At 49.6% G+C, this 17,961-nt stretch overlaps 1 protein-coding gene and 1 long non-coding RNA gene across 2 annotated transcripts in view; both read right to left on the reverse strand.

Moving 5' to 3' along the window:
* Window positions 1-2,186: 2,186 nt before the first annotated feature.
* LOC113877220 (transmembrane protein 101) overlaps window positions 2,187-17,961 on the reverse strand; it is a 51,320-nt gene continuing 35,545 nt past the window's right edge. Inside the window, exons 3-5 of the mRNA XM_027517113.1 lie at window positions 2,757-2,944; window positions 2,587-2,667; window positions 2,187-2,433 (exon numbers count right to left, since the gene is read on the reverse strand). Coding sequence (XP_027372914.1) covers window positions 2,409-2,433; window positions 2,587-2,667; window positions 2,757-2,944 — 294 coding nt within the window. The 3' untranslated portion in view covers window positions 2,187-2,408. The remainder of the gene's footprint in view (window positions 2,434-2,586; window positions 2,668-2,756; window positions 2,945-17,961) is intronic.
* Window positions 13,491-16,345, reverse strand: LOC113877221. Its single transcript, XR_003506718.1, has 2 exons — window positions 13,845-16,345; window positions 13,491-13,701 (listed from the first exon to the last, which is right to left on the reverse strand). It is a non-coding gene; the product is annotated as an uncharacterized LOC113877221 (long non-coding RNA).

Below are 17,961 nucleotides of genomic sequence, written 5' to 3' on the forward strand. Positions count from 1 at the left end.
AGAAATAAATGCAATGACATGAAATGACTAGGCCAGTCACACAGTCCGTGAATGATAGAAATGGGACTCGAATCCAGTCTTTTGTCTCTGAGGCTTCTGCAGCAACTGTGGGGCTCCTGCCCTTGAAAGACTCATGGTGTAAGATAGAGCTGCTTTTAGGATAACTTGCTATACAGCACAATAACCAGCACAACTACCCTTTCTCCTTCCCTCCCTTCCCAGTGGCTAGAATAGGGGTGCAGCTATGAGCCAGATGGGTTATCTTCAGTCATTTAGATGAGGGCTTGGGAAGACCACAGAATAGGCAGCTGGGCTGTTAACACCCCCATGGAGCAGAGCTGCCAATGCCCCAGATGAAACTTGCATTTTATGTAAGAGAGAAATAAATTTCTTCCTTAAGTAATTTTTAATTACATCTCAAGTTTAAAAGCCAGATCAATACCGTGGCCATATAATGTATGTAAAACAATTAGCTTATTGTCTAACATATAAGTAAGTGCTTTTTTTGGCTGTGTTACGCAGCTTGCAGGATCTTAGTTTCCTGACTGGGGATCAAACCCAAGCCCCTGCAGTGAAAGTGCTGAGTCCTAACCACTGCACCACAAGTGAATTCTCAGTAAGTGCCCTTTTTTTTCTAAAGTACCTATTGATATTGGCGTCATTAGTGTTACATCTAAGGTTCCCTCCAGCTCCAACATTGGTTGAGTCTGATCAGCAGTGGATTAATCATCTCTCAGCACATCCCCCATGGACTTGAAGCAAACCCATGTCACCTATGGTGAACCAGACATGTCAAGCTGGGCAGAAATTGTCTGTGGCCATATAATTTATACAAGGGGTCTCTTCTATTAGCTTCAAACTGACCACAGCTCTCCCAAAAGACCCACAGACAGGAGACCATGGACACAAACACAGATTCACATCCTCCCACACCTCCAACCACAAAATAAACCAACGTTTGTAGCAGCCATCGCATGGTCCCATCCTACCTCTCCTGGGGTTGGGCTGGGGACTTGATCAACTGATTAGAATGGTTAGAGTAGAGGAGTGGTTAGAGTAGAGGAGAGAAGACAGGAGGAACTGTGATGGAAAGTAGGTCTCAGAAGGTAGACTGTTGTAGGAAGAGGAAACCAGAGAGAACTAACTCCACCCCCAAGCAATCAGGGCAGGCTTCTGGGAGGAGGTAGCCACTACCCTGAAACTGATCTCCAGAATGAAGAGAGGAAAAGGGATCTGCAGCAGGGGGAGTGGCCAGGCCAAAGGCTTAGAGCATTGGAGTCTACAAGGCCTGTGACCTGACCAGGCTCTCGACCTGCTTCCATCGCCCCCTTCCACCCTATCTTCTGGAGACTAGAGGGCAGTGCAGGGAAGGGAAGGTGGTAGAACCCCAGGGACCCCAGGGCAGGTGGTGTCTGACCAGGGGCCTCTCCTCCACCGATGGCAGAGCCAGCTTGAGGCTCCTCTCCCAGAGCCACCTCAGGAGGGCATCCCTCTCATGACCTTGTCCCCAGGACACCATGCTTGGTGCTTTATCTCCTGAGTGTGAATTCAGAAAGGGGAGGGAAGCAGCGGAGAGCAAGGGCAGCCTCCACACTCCCACTGCTCCTGCTCAGGCAATGGGGGTGTTGGAAGTGACCCCTTCCCCCAGCACACACACCCATCTCACCCCACAAATGACTCTCCCTCCACAGCCCCAGCTGGGGTCCCATCTCCACTCCCAGCCACTACAGCCCCCAGGGTTAGTGATACATCTCCTCGGGGTAACCTGGGGTGTTGGTACCAAGCCCATTCTCCAGACACTTCCCTCTTTGGGGGATGGCGCAGCTCTGTCCCCAGCTACTCTCCTGGGCTGCCTAGCCTGCTCCTTTCCACACCCTTCACCCTCCAGCAGCAATTCTTCCTGCTCCTCCCTAACCCTTTGGAAGAACTTTCAACCTGCCCCCACCCCACCTGACTAGAGCGCCAGAGGACCCTTGTCTGGGTGCCTTCCACTCCTCACGCTGGGGGGTAGCGTTTTCTCTTAGTTCAGAGCAGAGAGGGCCCCTCACTCCACCCCAGCCCTGGCCTCGGGCTCCTTTGGTCTCAGGCGTCATCTTCTATCCTCTCAGCTCTCTCCCCTCCACCCTCCACTCCCACCTGGATGCCACCTCCACGAAGGACAAGAGACAAGATGTAGAAACGCACCATTTCCAGTTCAGTGAAATTTGCACTTTATTTAGAGATCAAGGAAGGACCACATCTGGCCCTCCAGCCCAGGGGCAGGGACATGGAGAAATGGAAATAAGGACCCCAAAGAAGGACTTCAGACCCAGCAAGCCCTGAAAGGAATCCAGGCTCCGGGGTCAGGAGCAAACATGGAAATGGGGTTGGTGTCTTAGCACATCTCTCTCTGGAGGCCGTCGGGGTCTTCACCACAGGTAGGCTCCTTCTGGCCTGTAGGAGGAAAAGGAAAGGAGTCATACGGAGCCAAGCTCGGCGTCGGATCAGGGTAGGCGAGATTGGGGAAAAGTACTAGGCGGCGGGGATAGGGTGGAAGGAAGACCAGGCCACCCCTCAGGGGACAGCCGTCCGGCGGGGCGCTTTTACCGCGACTTGACCGGCGGGTCCTCGCGATCTGGAAAGAGCAGTATGGAGAGAAGAGCTTCTGAAAAGTCGCGTTTCCCAAACCTGCAGGGCGGAGCCAGAGATGGGTGGGGTCGTATCTGGCCACGCCCCTGGTGGCAGCCCGGCCCCGCCCACCCCGCACGCGCTCTCACCGTTGCCGAGTGACCAGGTTGAGGTAGTGGCGCAGCGAGGTGTAGTAGCGGTTCAGCTCATCTGGCGAGGCGTGTTCTCCCGGAGCTTGGGGTTTGGCGGGGTAGGCGTCGACCAGCTCCCCCAGGCAGACGAGCAGGGTCAGTAGCACTGTGGCCATGGCGGGCCACGATCTGCGCCCCGACATCATCTGGAGAGAGGCACTAGAGTCAGTCCGAGCACCTACTTGGAAGTGGGAAGCAGAGGTTGCCATCTAACCGAAGCTTCAGCGACCTGTCTGGGGCTGGTTCCCGACCAAGACTTGGCCGCCTGCTGGCTGTGTGTTCTCAGGCATTGCACCATCTCTGGCCTCAGTTTCCTCATCTGTTAAAAGGGCATAAGCCCTGCCTGCCTCCACCAGAAGGGCAGATGGAGGAACAAGGCTATGCTGGCAGCAGGGACTCCCCGGCTTTTCTCCTTCCCACTTCCGCTGACCCCCTTCTAAACCAGCTTCTCACCACTCAGTCCGTTTCCACCTTGCTAGCCTCAGTTTCCCCACGAACTAGCCTGGGATCCCCCGACCAGACCATTGCTGGGTCCCAGGCCACTCACAGCAACAGCTCCAGAGGCAGAGTGGTCAGGAGATGGAAGGCCAGAGGAGTCCGAAGGGCTGGACTTCTACAGGTGGAGCTGTGGCCTCCTCAGCTCAGTGCGTTCCGTGTGGGGCTTATATGCTGGTCTGAAAGGGGAGGGGAACTGGAGTGGGGAGGGCTCTCCTTCCTCACTCCACCCAGGGGCAGATCGCTGAGCTTACTTTCAGACAGTAAGTGATGTCTTCACCTCTAAGGAGCCAAGGCGGAACCCCCCAACACTTGGATTCAGGGTACCTCTGGACAGGATGCCTAGTCAGAACCCCATCTTCACCCTTCAGCACCCCAACAGCAGGTGTAGCCTCCTGAGGAAGTGAACCATTTGGTCTAGATTCCTGGGAAGACCCTTAGGACCAGGGTTGACACTCCTTCTTTCCTAGCTTGTCCATGGTTGGGGAGAGGAGATACAGGCAGGAGTCCAGATCCATATTTTCCAGCCTGTGGGACTTATGACCACTACTTCCAAAAGCCAACCTTTTAAGCCTCTTTTCCATAATACATTGACAGGACCTGTGGGGAAAACCTCTTGCTACTGGAGGCAGGATGGGAGCTATAATCTTGGCTTTTGACCTGCTGTCTGTGAAATCTTGGAGAAGGGACCCCCTCTGGACACTCCACTATGTCTCCCTCTGTTCAAGAGTTGGGAGAGGGGTGGGAGGAGGCCAAGGTCAGTCCCCTCCCCAGAAGCAGCTGAGTCAGCCACCTGTACACCCAGCCTGACATATACACATTCAGGTCCAGCAGGCCTGGTATACAGACCCCTTGCAAGGCAATGTGCCCCCATTTCCATCCAGGGGTCACTTGAGCACTGGTGTCTTACAGGACTGAGTGATGCCAGGAATGCCCAACAACATGCCACCATCCCTAGCCCGTTACAATCTCCACTGGGCTCAGGGTCAAAGATCCTCACCAAGGAAAGGACTCCTGTTTGTTAAGCACCTACTGTGTACTGGGCAGTACATGATTTCAGGCACAACAACACAATGAGCTGAGTTTCTCCCCACATTACAGATGAGGAAACTAATGCTCTGAGAGGTAAGGAAGCAACAGCCAAGGTCACCCTGGATTCAAACCAGAGAAAAGAGCCGAGGCTGACCCCAGGGAGAGGCCCACCCAATCATGATGGACAGAAAGGCTTACTATCTCAGACAACTGTGAGGCTTAGGAGTCAGGCATGCAAGGAGGGGAAGGGAAGCTAAGTAAGTATGGGGTCTACCAACCCCATCAGACCCACCTGCCTCCAACAGGAAAAAAAGAGCGCTACAAGGAAGTCTGCAATGAACATTTCCAGCTCCCTTACTCTGCCCTGGCTGGATCCTCCAGTGCTTCCAGACTTCGCATCAGCCCATGAGAGCAGGAGGGACCCTCTTGTTCAGGCCCCTAGTTCTGGGCCAGCCCTTCCACCCTCAGGACAGATGGCCAAGGGTGTTATTTTTAGAGCTGTCTCTGGAAGTGGAGCCCACAGCTCTCTCAATCACCTTTTTATGGGTTCAGTCGCCTGTACTCTCCGGAAATGGCTGCTTATCAGCTAGTTGGGCCCTCTGGGCCCCACACATCCCAAGAAAGGCAAGGTGGGCACACTGAGCGTGGATGTGGAAGATGCCCTAAGGATGAGGGGACATGAACCCCATCCTCAGTGCGGGGAGAAAAATCTTTTTTCTTAGGAAGTCATGTCTAAAGGGTGAGGCCCAACCCTGTTCTCCAGGAATCCCAGGTCACATCCTTAGGGATTCCCTGTCTATGGTGAGAGGAGCAGCAGTTTCACTGGGGAGCCCCCATCTGAGGGCAGAGATACTCTGTCATCCTTGTGCAGCCCCAACTGGAGTAGTTCCCACAACACAGGGACAGACAAAAACATGGGAACAAGCCTGTGTCCAGTTTGGAGAGGAAACAGCAGAAATAAAAGAACTCCACTCTTCCAGAGGCCTTGGAAAGACAAAGACAGGTGCTCACCGTAGCGATGGAGAGGGTGGCCACAGAGCTGGTGAGGACAGCTACAGCCCCAGGGGTCAAGGTCTAGACAAGGACCCTGCAGGCTAGAGGGGTCAGGGACATCTGAGCCAGGGGCTGTGGGCTCTGCTAATACCGCAGCACCAGCTAGGGTGGTGACAGGGTGTTTGTAGCATTCTGACCAAAGCAGAGAGTGATGACATGAGCTGTGAGATGCCCACAGGGAATTTGTGGCATCCCTGGAACCCCCTGACATCTTGGGGAGGGTGCTGTCTGAGGGTAGATGGCAGAAGTTAAGAAGGCATGGGCAAAGGCCCAGATTCAGGTTCAACCTCTCAATAAATCACTTTCCCTTCTACTATTAGAGTGAAAGCAAATGGGACCAGAAGAGGTCCCTCAGGGTGGGCCAGAAGCCAGACTCCCAGTGCACATTTACAGGGCCAGCCAATTGATTCATTAATCACCACTCCCTCATTGAAGAGTGTATTAACTTGTTGATTGGTGGAGAGGATGTCTCAGCCATCGATCAGTGAGCTCAGCTATCCCCCAACTCACACACCCACCATCATTGACACTTCAGTCGCTATGAGACCTGTCTGGATGGTGGGGAACTGATATCTGAGAGAGGAGAAACTTCCAAATAGCTGTTATTGTAGACTTGGGAACAGCACCTTCCTCCAACTTGTCCTCAAAGGGAAATGGGGACAGAAACACTGAGGTTCCCTTGATCCCCATTCTCGGAACACCTAGCAAGGCCACCCTAGGGGTCAAGGAGGCTTATGGACTTGGACCCCTGTTGACCATTGCTCTTGCCCAATGGGCTCAAAGGCTACTCATCAGGAGAGGGTAGCCCATGCCATTCATCCCTAGAGTCTTAATTTCATATATCCTACCACCTGCCCACCCTCCCCACCTCCCCCACACAAGGCCTCTCTCTGATATCCCATCCACTGGGCAGCAGTAGTCCATTACCTTCCACCCTCAGGTGGGGCCTCATGTCTGAGGGTCTACACACAGCACATGGCTATGTAGCCAGAGTGATTGGTCCTCACTCAACAAGCACTTCTTAGGTCCCTACTCTGAACCAGACACTCTTCTAAGCACCAGGGACCAAGCAGTGAGCAAACAGGCAAAATCCATACCCTCGTGGAGTTTACATTCTACTGGCAGATGTCAATTACAAATTGGCGCTTGCTATCTACCTCTACAAGGATTATCATGTGCTACTGCAGCTGCTGATCTTCAACACCCCCTGAAAGGAGCTCAGGGTGGAGAGCAGAAGTGAGGCACTCTGTGCTCAGGGAAAAACTGACGGAACAGTTCTTCAGATAGATATTTTCAGGAGCCGATTTTATGAGACCAATTCCTCATATCTAGAAAAGCACTAAAGTCCTTTGTGGTAACATCTGCCCTTTGTGACTAGCAGAAACTTTCTGTCAAAAAATACATGCTTGACTGTCTGTACTCCCCCTTCACCAAATTCACATGTATACAGACCTTCTCACACACACACACTCACTTCTTTGGAGCAGTTTTTCAGAGCTATCTGAAATGCTGCCTCAAATAAAACTTAACTCACGAAACTCACATTTACATTTTTCAATAAGTCAGCTGTTACAGGAACCATGAGGAAGGGACCCAGAGTGGATTTCTGTCCTTTGCCTGAACTCTGTGAGGATCCAGAGCCCTCATACCAGCAGAGGTCCCTTGTGCCCATCTGCCTCCTTGGAGAGTTCAGACTAATTTGGGTAAGTCTCTCCTGGTTCTCAGATCTGCCATATTGGTTGATGATCCTGAGTTTTATTTAGCAGTGCATAGCAGGTACCTAGGACTTCCCTGATAACTTAGTTGGTAAAGAATCCTCCTGCAATGCAGGAGACCCTGGATCAATTTCCGGGTCAGGAAGTTCCGCTGGAGAAGGGATAAGCTACCCAATCCAGTATTCCTGGGCTTCCCTTGTGGCTCAGCCGGTAAAGAATCTGCCTGCAATTTGGGAGACCTGGGTTTGATCCCAGCCTTTCCTTAGAGAAGGGAAAGACTACTCACTCCAGTATTCTGGCCTAGAGAATTCCATGGACTATACAGTCCACAGGGTCACAAAGAATCAGACACGACTGAGCGACAGGTACCTGCCCCACTCCAGTGAAGGATACTGGTGAGGTGGGGTGGGAGGGATGTCAGGGTTTGCTCAGTTGTAAGAAACTGAGCGGTCTGTGCTGAGTGGTGAGGTAAGAGCCTGATCTGATGCTTTTCCTCCACTTGACTGCCTTAATAGAATTTTTGAAATAAAAGTGAAGATATTACATGAAAGCTCCAAAGAAAAGGGATAAGACTCCTTCCAGCAGGTTATGGAGACTGAGAAATTTACAGGAGTGGTGGAGGCAGAGCCCTCATACCATGCAGTGGTCCCATAGGGAAACTGCATTCATTAATTAAAATATTTGCTCATTGGAGGTCACAAACAAGAACTGGATGTTCAGTGATCTGAGCACCCATGCTGGTTTTAGACCACCAAAAGGAGAAACTAAGACGTGCAAGAGGACTGAAACACGCTAGGGTGACACATGCAGGAGTTATGCTCACAAGCAGCACGCTGGCCCATCACACAATTTCACTAGCAAATTTTGTCCCTGACAAATAAATTCAATTTTAAAAATGGGAAATAGAGCCTCTCAAACACAGAAACAAGGGCATCAGAAAGCCAGTCTCTAATTAACACCCCAGCCAGAGTTATGTATGTACAAAACTCACAGTTACAAGTATGTAATTAATTGGAAAATTATACTAAAGGAGATCTCAACCTAAAATGGCCAAATTGGAGTTTTCAGATATTCCAAAATCACTATTTTGGGGGCACACAGTTAGAAAAGGCCTAGGATCAAATAGATGGAATGGAATGCTTACTTTGATTGGTACCTAGAAGATTCTAAAAGAGAAATGATACAGTAACTTCTTTGCAGGAAATCAACAATTAACTGCTTGAAACTATATCAGAACTTGAAAAGGTTGCTAGCACTTTGACTCTGCCTCTCCCTCTGCTCCTCCCACATATGCTCTTCTATCTGAATTGCCTGTCCCAGACACTATCTCTTTTTCTCTTCCAACTCTTTCGCCTCTTGCTCTTCCCTTTTCTAGTGAAGGAGGATTCAAAAAAAAAAAAAAATCAGAAGTGATTGTAGCTCCCTTTAAGAAGAAACCTATTATAGCAAGAGATAAACCATTCTTGGTGCTTATGTACACATTCTGGACCAAGCAGAACTTAGAATCTTAGTTAAGGAATTTCCCAATCCAAGTCAGGATCCATTGAGATTTGCTAAGGAATTTATATTTAATATATATAATAAGGAATTCAGTTAACCAGCCTAGGTTTTCAGTTAATACATCTGTTATTTTCTGAAAGCAAAGTGTTAGTCGCTCAGTCATGTCTGACTCCTTGCGACTCCATGGACTGCCTTTGGTTCCTCTGTCCATGGGATTTTCCAGGCAAGAATACTAGAGTGAGTTGCCGTTGCCTCCTCCAGGGGGATCTTCCCAATCCAGGGATCGAACCCATATCTCCTATGTCTCCTACACTGCAAGAAGATTCTTTACCCACTGAACCATCAGAGAAGCCATCAGAAAGCAAGGGAATAAAGAAAGAAAGCAGGATGGAAACACCCCTTAATGGATTTTGAATCACAAACTCGCACTGAATGCAAGGAATTAGCCAGAAATTGCTCAAACTTAGCTTTCCCCCCAAATTGTAGACTGGACAGAGATTCAGCAGTTCAAGCAAAGATCATACAAATCCATTTTGGACTATTATGAAAGATTTGAAAAAACCGTTAAGCCGCATTCTGGTTTGACACCTGAATCATTCTCTAACCACCATAATGAGCCTTTGCTTGACTTCACATTTTTAGATGACTTAGAGGATATGGCTACTCTAGGCAAAAGGCACAACTTAGGTTGGTCTGAGTTACACACACTCTTGTTACACAAGCTGACCAACTTTACAAAACCATTAAAAAGAAAGTAAAGGGGCTATCTATGAAAATTATGAACCTTCCATGATGCCAATTAAGTACATAATGCTAGCTGAACTTTAACCTACCCCTGCTTAATTCCCAACCAGCAGAGAAAGCCAGATTGAAGGGGGAAAATATATCTCTCTAGAATTCTGACCCTGAGGGAGTAAGTCCTACTAGAAGACTCTGATTTTCTCTCCCTGTACCTTGAGACCAGAGCTCTCAGGATAAAGTATCTTGTCTAGATAATCTCTGATTTCTGAGACTGAGAAAAAAAATGAAAAGAGGAGAGAAAAAATTATTTTAAATTTAACTTCTTCCAATTATTATTTACAACTAGTGAGTCATATTGTGATAGCTGCTTCATGACTAAGTTTAGAAAATGGAACAGTGAGATCTCTCCTTGTGTCTGCCTGGATATATGTATGTTTCAGTAGATGTCTTTGGAGAACATTGCTGAGGTTAATTTGTAAGTGAGCTCTACCTAGTTGGATTTAAGAAAATTAAGTACTTATATAAATTCTGAAATATACAGAAGACAATTGGCCAGGGACTCCCTTGTGGTCCAGTGGCTAAGACTCAGCACTCTCAATACAAGGGATTGCAGTTGGATTTCTGGTCAGGGAACTAGATCCCACATACTACAACTAAGTCTTCGCATGCCCCAACTAAAGAACACACATGCCCCAAATAAAACACTCCAACTAAAGATTCCACATGCCACTACTAGAAAAAAAATTCTGCCTGCTGCATGTATGCTCAGTTTGCAACCTTATGAACTATAGCCCTCCAGTCTTCTTTGTCCATGGAATTAACCTGGCAAGAATACTGGAGTGGGTTGCCATGTCCTTCTCTAGGGGATTTCCCAACCTTAGGATAGAAATCACATCTCCTATAGCTCTTGCACTGGCAGTCAGATTCTTAATGACTGCTCCATCTGGTAAGCCCTCAGCATGCTGCAATGAACATCAAAGATCCTGCTTGCCACAACTAAGACTCAGCCCAGCCAAATAAATAAATAATTAAAGAAAAAAGATGCTATGTGACTTCTGAGGCCAGGTCACAAAAGGTAATTATTATGAATTAAAGTGTGTTCTGCTCTCCTCGCTTTCCAATTCATGTGTTGGAATCCTAACCCACAGTACTTCAGAAATGTGACATTACTTGGAAATAACGTCATTGCAGATGTCATTCATTAAGGTGAGGTACTTCCCTGGTGGCTCAGATGGTAAAGCATCTGCCTACAATGAGGGAGACCCGGGTTTGATTCCTGGGTTGGGAAGATCCCCTGGAGAAGGAAATGGCAACCCACTCCAGTACTCTTGCCTGGGAAATCCCATAGACAGAGGAGCCTGGTAGGCTACAGTCCATGGGGTCACAAAGAGTAGGACATGACTGAGTGACTTCACTTCACTATACTGCAGTACAGTGAGCTCCTAATCCAACATGACTATTGTCATTCCGAAAAGAGAAATTTGGACACAGAAGCAGACAGGCATACAGGGAAGATGATGTGAAGAGACACAGGGTAAAGACCCCCATCTAGAAGCCACAGAGAGAAGCCTGGCACACATCCTTCCCTCACAGACCTCCAAAGGAACAAACCCTGCCAACACCAGCCTCCAGAACTGTTGTGAAACCACCCAGTTTGTGGGACTTTGTAATGGCAGCCCCAGCAAACTAATACAGCAAGGCAGTCAGCCTTCTGATTCTCTTAGACCACTAGCTCTAGGAGCCACTGTTCTGTAAGTCCAACCCCAAGACATCAGGCTAGAGATGACACATGTAGGTGTCAGTCTGAGCTCCCAGCCAACACCCACCAGAACCCACCAGACATGTGAATGAGCCTTCTTGGGTATCAGACCCAGACAGCTTCAGACAGTTACTGCATGAGACACTCTGAGTCACAATGGCCTAGTCAGGTCCTTCTCAATCCTGACCCATAAAATCATTAGTGAAATACAATGGTTAAGTCACTAAGTTTTAGGTTTACTTGTTACACAGCATAGTAAGCAGCACACATACCCTTTCTCCTTTGCTCCCTCCCTGGTGGCTAAAATACAGATACAGTGATTGTGGACCAGGTGAGCCATCTTCATTCATTGTAGATGAGGGCATACGGAAGCCACAGAATAGGAAACTGGGCTGTTGGACATTCCCAATGGAGAAGAGCTGCCAGCTCCCTGGATACTACTCGCATTTTATCTAAGAAAAATAAAATACTTTCTTGTTTAAGTCATTCTTAATTCTGTCTCAATTATTAAAATCAGATCAATATCCTAGCAATATAATGTATGTAAAACAAATAGCTAGTGTCTAGCACATAAGTCGGAAAAGGCAATGGCACCCCACTCCAGTACTCTTGCCTGGAAAATCCCATGGACGGAGGAACCTGGTAGGCTGCAGTCCATGGGGTCGCTGAGGGTCAACCACGACTGAGCGACTTCACTTTCACTTTTCATTTTTCACTTTCGTGCGTTGGAGAAGGAAATGGCAACCCACTCCAGTGTTCTTGCCTGGAGAATCCCAGGGACAGGGGAGCCTGGTGGGTTGCCGTCTATGGGGTTGCACAGATTTGGATACGACTGAAGTGACTTAGCAGCAGCAGCACATAAGTAAGTGCTTTTTGTTTCTTTTTTTGGATGAGCTGCACAGCTTGTAGGATGTTAGTTTCCTGACCAGTGATCAAACCTAGGCCCCTGCAGTGAAAATGCCAAGTACTAACAACTGGACCACCAGTGAATTCCCAGCAAGTGCTTTTTTTTAAAAAAAAAAAAAGGTAGCTATTGATATTATCATCAATATTACATCTAAGCTTCCCTCTGACCCTTAATATTGGTTAAATCTGATCAGCAATGGATTAACCACCTCTCAACAATCCCCACAGTGGACTTGAGGCAAACCCATGTCACGCTGGGCAGAAATTGTCCGTGGTTATATAATTTATACCAGGGTTCTCATCTACAAGCCTCAAACTGACCACAGCTCTTCCTTGCAGACCAACAGACAGAAAACCACGGACACCAACACAGATTCACATCGTCCCACGCCTCCAACCACAAAATGAACCAAAACTTGAGGCAGCCATGGCATGGAGTGGTTTTAGGGGTTGGTTAGAGTAGAGGAAAGAAGACAGAGGAATAATGACAGGAAATGGGTCTCAGACAGTGGAATGCTTGAGGAAGAGGAAACCAGAGAAAAGAACTAACTCTACCTTTCAAAGTAATCAGGGCAGGCTTCAAGGAGGAGGTAGCCACTACCCTGAAACTGATCTCCAGACTGAAATGAGAAAGGGATCTACAGCAGGGGGAGTGATCAGGCCAAAGGCTTAGAGCATTGGAGTCTACACGGCCTGTGACCTGACCAGGCCCTCGACCTGCTTCCATCTCCCCCTTCCACCCTACCTTCTGGGAGACTAGAGGGCAGTACAGGGAAGGGAAAGTGGTAGAGCCCAGAGACCCCAGGGCAGGTGGTGTCTGACCAGGGGTCTCTCCTCCCGTGATGGCAGAGCCAGCTTGAGGCTCCTCTCCGAGTCACCTCAGGAGGGCATCTCTCTCATGACCTTGTCCCCAGGACACCATGCTTGGTGACTTACCTCCTGAGTGTGAATTCAGAAAGGGGAGGGTGGCAGCAGAGAGAAAGGGCGTCCTCCACACTCCCATTGCTCCTGCTGGGGGAAGGGGTCACTTCCAACACCCCCATTGCCTGGGCAGGGGTAATCTGGGGTGTTGGTACCAAGCCCATTCTCCAGACACTTCCCTCTTTGGGGGATGGTGCAGCTCTGTCCCCAGCTACTCTCCTGGGCTGCCTAGCCTGCTCCTTTCCACACCCTTCACCCTCCAGCAGCAATTCTTCCTGCTCCTCCCTAACCCTTTGGAAGAACTTTCAACCTGCCCCCACCCCACCTGACTAGAGCGCCAGAGGACCCTTGTCTGGGTGCCATGCACTCCCCTTGCAAGGCGGTAGCATTTTCTCTTAGCTCAGAACAGAGAGAGACCCAGCCTGAACTCTGCCCCAGCCCTAAGCTCCTTTTGTCTTAGGCATCATCTTCTACCCTCTCAACTCTATCCTCCTCTCCACACTACAACTCCCACCTGGATGCCACCTCCACGAAGGATTAGGTAAAGCAAATAGATAAGCACACTTTCCATTTCAAAGAAATTTGCACTTTATTTAGGGAACAAGGAAGGACCATTCACAGCCCTCCAGCCCAAGGGAAGGGACACACTCCTCAGACATAGCCAGCCTGGAGAAGAATCCAGGTTCCGGGGTCAGGAGCAAACATGGAAATGGGGTCGGTGTCTTGGCATATTTCTCTCTGGAGGCCGTAGCGGTCTTCACCACAGTTAGGCTCCTCTGGCCTGCAGGAGGGAAAGGAAAGGAGCCAAGCTCGGCGTCGGATCTGGGTAGATGAGACTGGGGGAAAGTACTAGGTGGCGGGGCTAGGGTGGCAGGAGGATCAGGCCGCGCTCCAGGGGACAGCCACGTGGCGGGGCACTTTTACCGCTACTTGACTGAGCGATTCCCGCGATCACCGATCCATTTGGAGAGGAAAGTTTCTAAGAGTTTAGGATTCGCAAGTCTGTGGGGCGGGGCCAGAGAAGGGCAAGATCATGAGTGATCACGCCCCTGTCGTAGACCCTGCCCCGCCCACCCCGCGCACTCGCTCACGCTACCGATTGGCCAGCTTGGCATAGCGGCTCAGCGAGAAACGATGATGCTTATCCGGTGAGGCTTTTTCATCTGAAGGCTGGGGTTTGGAGTCGACCAGCTCTCCCAGGCAGACAAGCAGGGCCAGCAGCACTGTGGCCATGGCGGGCCACGATCTGCGCCCCGCCATCATCTGGAGAGGGGCACTAGATTCAGCTAGAGCAACTACTCCTGAGGCGGGAGTCTGAGGCTGCCATCTGGTCCAAGCTTCAGCGACCTGTCTGGTCGCGCTGGTTCCCGACCAAGGCTTAGCCGCCTGCTGGCTGTGTGTTCTCAGGCACTGCACCATCTCTGGCCTCAGTTTCCTCATCTGTTAAAAGGGCATAAGCCCTGCCTGCCTCCACCATGTTTACCCAGAAGGGCAGATGGAGGAAAAAGACTATGCTGGCAGCAGGGACTCCCTGGCTTCTCTGCTTCCCACTTCCGCTGACCCCCTTCCAAACCAGCTTCTCACCACTCAGTCCGTTTCCACCTTGCTAGCCTCAGTTTCCCCACAAACTAGCCTGGGATCCCCCGACCAGACCATTGCTGGGTCCCAGGCCACTCACAGCGACAGCTCTAGAGGCAGAGTGGTCAGGAGATGGAAGGCCAGAGGAGTCCGAAGGGCTGGACTTCTACAGGTGGGGCTGTGGCCTCCTCAGCTCAGTGCATTCCGTGTGGGGCTTATATCCTGGTCTGAAAGGGGAGGGGAGTTGAAGGGAGGGGGCTCTTCCTCTTCCCCCTCCCCCCCACAGCAGATCGCTGTGATTACACTCAGACAGTACATGATATCTCCACGTCCAAGGAGCCGAGGAGGGAGCCCCCACACTTGTACTCAGGGTACCTCTGGACAGGATGTCTAGTCAGAACCCCATCTTCACCCTACAGCCCTCCCCCAGCAGGTGTAGCCTCCTGAGGAAGTTAACCATTCGGTCTAGATTTCTGGGACGACCCCTAGGACCAGGGTTGACATTCTGTCTTTTCTAGCCTGTCCATGGTGGGGGAGAGGAGATGCAGGCAGGAAGCCAGAATATTTTTTCCAGTCTGTGGGACCTGTAGCTGCATCTTCCAAAAGCCAGTCTTTTCAGCCCCTGCTTCATAATATGTTGGAGGAGAACTGAGGAGTGACAAGACCTGTGGGGGGAAAATCTCTCTCCACTGGAGGCAGGATGGGAGAGATAACCTTGGCTCTTGACCTGCTGTCTGTGAAGTCTTGGACGAGGGACCCCTCTGGACACTCCACTATGTCTCCCTCTGTTCAAGAGTTGGGAGAGGGGTGGGAGGAGGCCAAGGTCAGTCCCCTCCCCAGAAGCAGCTGAGTCAGCCACCTGTACACCCAGCCTGACACATACACATTCAGGTCCAGCAGGCCTGGTATACAGACCCCTTGCAAGGCAATGTGCCCCCATTTCCATCCAGGGGTCACTTGGGCACTGATGTCTTACAGGACTGAGTGATGCCAGGAACGCCCAACAACATGCCACCATCCCTAGCCCGTTACAATCTCCACTGGGCTCAGGGTCAAAGATCCCCAGCAAGGGAAAGACTCCTGTTTGTTAAGCACCTACTGTGTACTGGGCAGTACATGATTTCAGGCACAACAACACAATGAGCTGAGTTTCTCCCCACATTACAGATGAGGAAACTAATGCTCTGAGAGGTAAGGAAGCAACAGCCAAGGTCACCCAGGATACAAAGCAGAGAAAAGGGCTGAGGCTAACCCCAGGGAGAGGCCCACCCAATCATGATGGACAGAAAGGCTTACTATCTTGTATAACCATGGGGCTTAGGAGTCAGGTATGGGAGTAGAATTAGGGAAGCTAAGTAAGTATGGGGTCTACCAACCCCATTCGACCCACCTGCCCATCCCACTAAAAGAGAGGAAAAGAGCCAGACTGCCACTCCACAATTACAGGACCAACCTATTGATTCATTAATCACCACTGCCTCATTGAAGAGTATTAACTTTCTGATTAGTGGAGAGGATGTCCTAGCCCTTGATCAATGGGCTCAGCTGCCCCCCACACACTCTCAACTCCACCAATGACCCATGATTCAGTCACTATGAGATATGTCTGGAGGATGGGGGACTGACATCTGTGAGTGGAGAAACTTCCAAATGGTTGTTATTATAGACTTGTATCCAGCACCTGCCTCCAACTTGTCCTCAAAGGGAAGTAGGGACAGAATCACTAGGGTTCCCTTGATCCCCATTTTCAGAACACCTAGCAAGGCCACCTTAGGGGTCAAGGAGGCCATGGTCTTAGACCCCAGTTGACCATTGCTCTTGCCCAGTGGACTCAAGGGTTACTCATCAGGAGAGTGTCCATGCCACCCCTGCCCTAAGTCTTAATTTTGTGTATCCCACCACCTGCCCACCCTCCCCTGTCTCCCTGACTCTCTGATATCCCGACCATTGAGCAGCACTAATCTACTACCGTCCACCCTCAGGCAGGACCTCATGCCCAAGGATCTAAACACAGCAAATGGCCATGCAGCAAGAGTGACCAATCCTCACTCAATGAGCACTTATTGGGCCCCTACTCTGTGCCAGACACTCTTCTAAGCACCCAGGACTGAGCAGTGAATGAACAGGCAAATCCATACCCTCTTGGAGTTTGCATTCTAGTGGCAGGTATCACCTATATGGCACTTGCCATCTGCACTTGACATTTACCTCTACAAGGATTTAAATCATGTACTGCTGCAGCTGCTGACCTTCAACACCCCCCGGAAAGGAATTCAGGGTGGAGCAGATATGAGGCACTCTGTACTCTGGGAAAATCTGGCAGAACAGATCTTCAGATAGTTAGATATTTTCAGGAGCCGATTTTATGAGCCCAATTCTCCTATCTCCTTATATCTAGAAAAGCACGAAAAATCCTTCATGGTGACAACTGTGTCTTGTGACTAACAGAAACCTTCTGCAAAAAAAGATGTGCTTGATCATATCTACTCCCTTTTTACCAAAATCACATACTTACTGACCTTTCCCTCCTACCTCTTTGGAGCAGTTTCTAAGAGCTACCTGAAATGTTGCCTCCCAGGCTATAGTCTTCATTTTGCCCCAGTATAAGGTAACTTGCAAATCTCATGTTGTGCATTTTTTTAAAGTTAGCCCAGGAAACGAATAAACAAGAAATCATGTATTAATAGTATGTCTGATTTCAATAAGTGCTGTAAAGTAATTAGCCTCCAATTAAAATAAATTTTAAAAAGAGAGAGAGAAAATAAGTGCTATAGAAAAAAAATCCAGGTAAGGATAGAGTGCTGGGTGCAGGGGACTTGTTTTATGTTGGATGGTCAGGGAAGACCTCACCATAAGATGGCATTTGAAGGATGTAAGGAAGCAAACCATGAGTCTACCTTAGGAGGAATGTTCTAGGTGGGGGAAAGAGCAAGTGCAAAGGCCCTGAGGTTGAAGTCAGGTTGACAGTTTGAGGAATGGTGAGGAAGCCTGTAGGGCTGGAGTAGAATGAGCAATGAGAAGAGTCAGAAGGAGCTGAGCTAGGGAGGCTATTTCACACCTTGTATCTGTGATTCCTGAAGTTTCACGTGGAACTGGCACATCATGGGCATCTAGGAAATGGTCATTGAATCAATCAGTGATTCAATTGGTTAAGATGAATGCATGCTCAGTCGCTTCCCTCGTGTCTGATTTTTTGCGACCTATGGACTGTAGCCTGCCAAGCTCCTCTGTCAATAGGATTCCCCAGGCAAGAATACTGGAGTGGGTTGCCATGCCCTCCTCAACCAACGTCTCCTGTGGCTCCTGCATTCCCGGCAGATTCATTACTGCTGAACCACCAGGGAAGCCCGTTAGTTAAGATACAGCTGCCTTATAGAGACCAAATAACCGTAGCTTAAATACCACCGAGGTTTATTTGTCTCTGACATAAGAATCCAAGCTGTACACCTGAAACTAACACATC

The sequence above is a fragment of the Bos indicus x Bos taurus genome, chromosome 19 (genome assembly GCF_003369695.1).
Source record: "Bos indicus x Bos taurus breed Angus x Brahman F1 hybrid chromosome 19, Bos_hybrid_MaternalHap_v2.0, whole genome shotgun sequence".
Taxonomy (NCBI): Eukaryota; Metazoa; Chordata; class Mammalia; order Artiodactyla; family Bovidae; genus Bos; species Bos indicus x Bos taurus.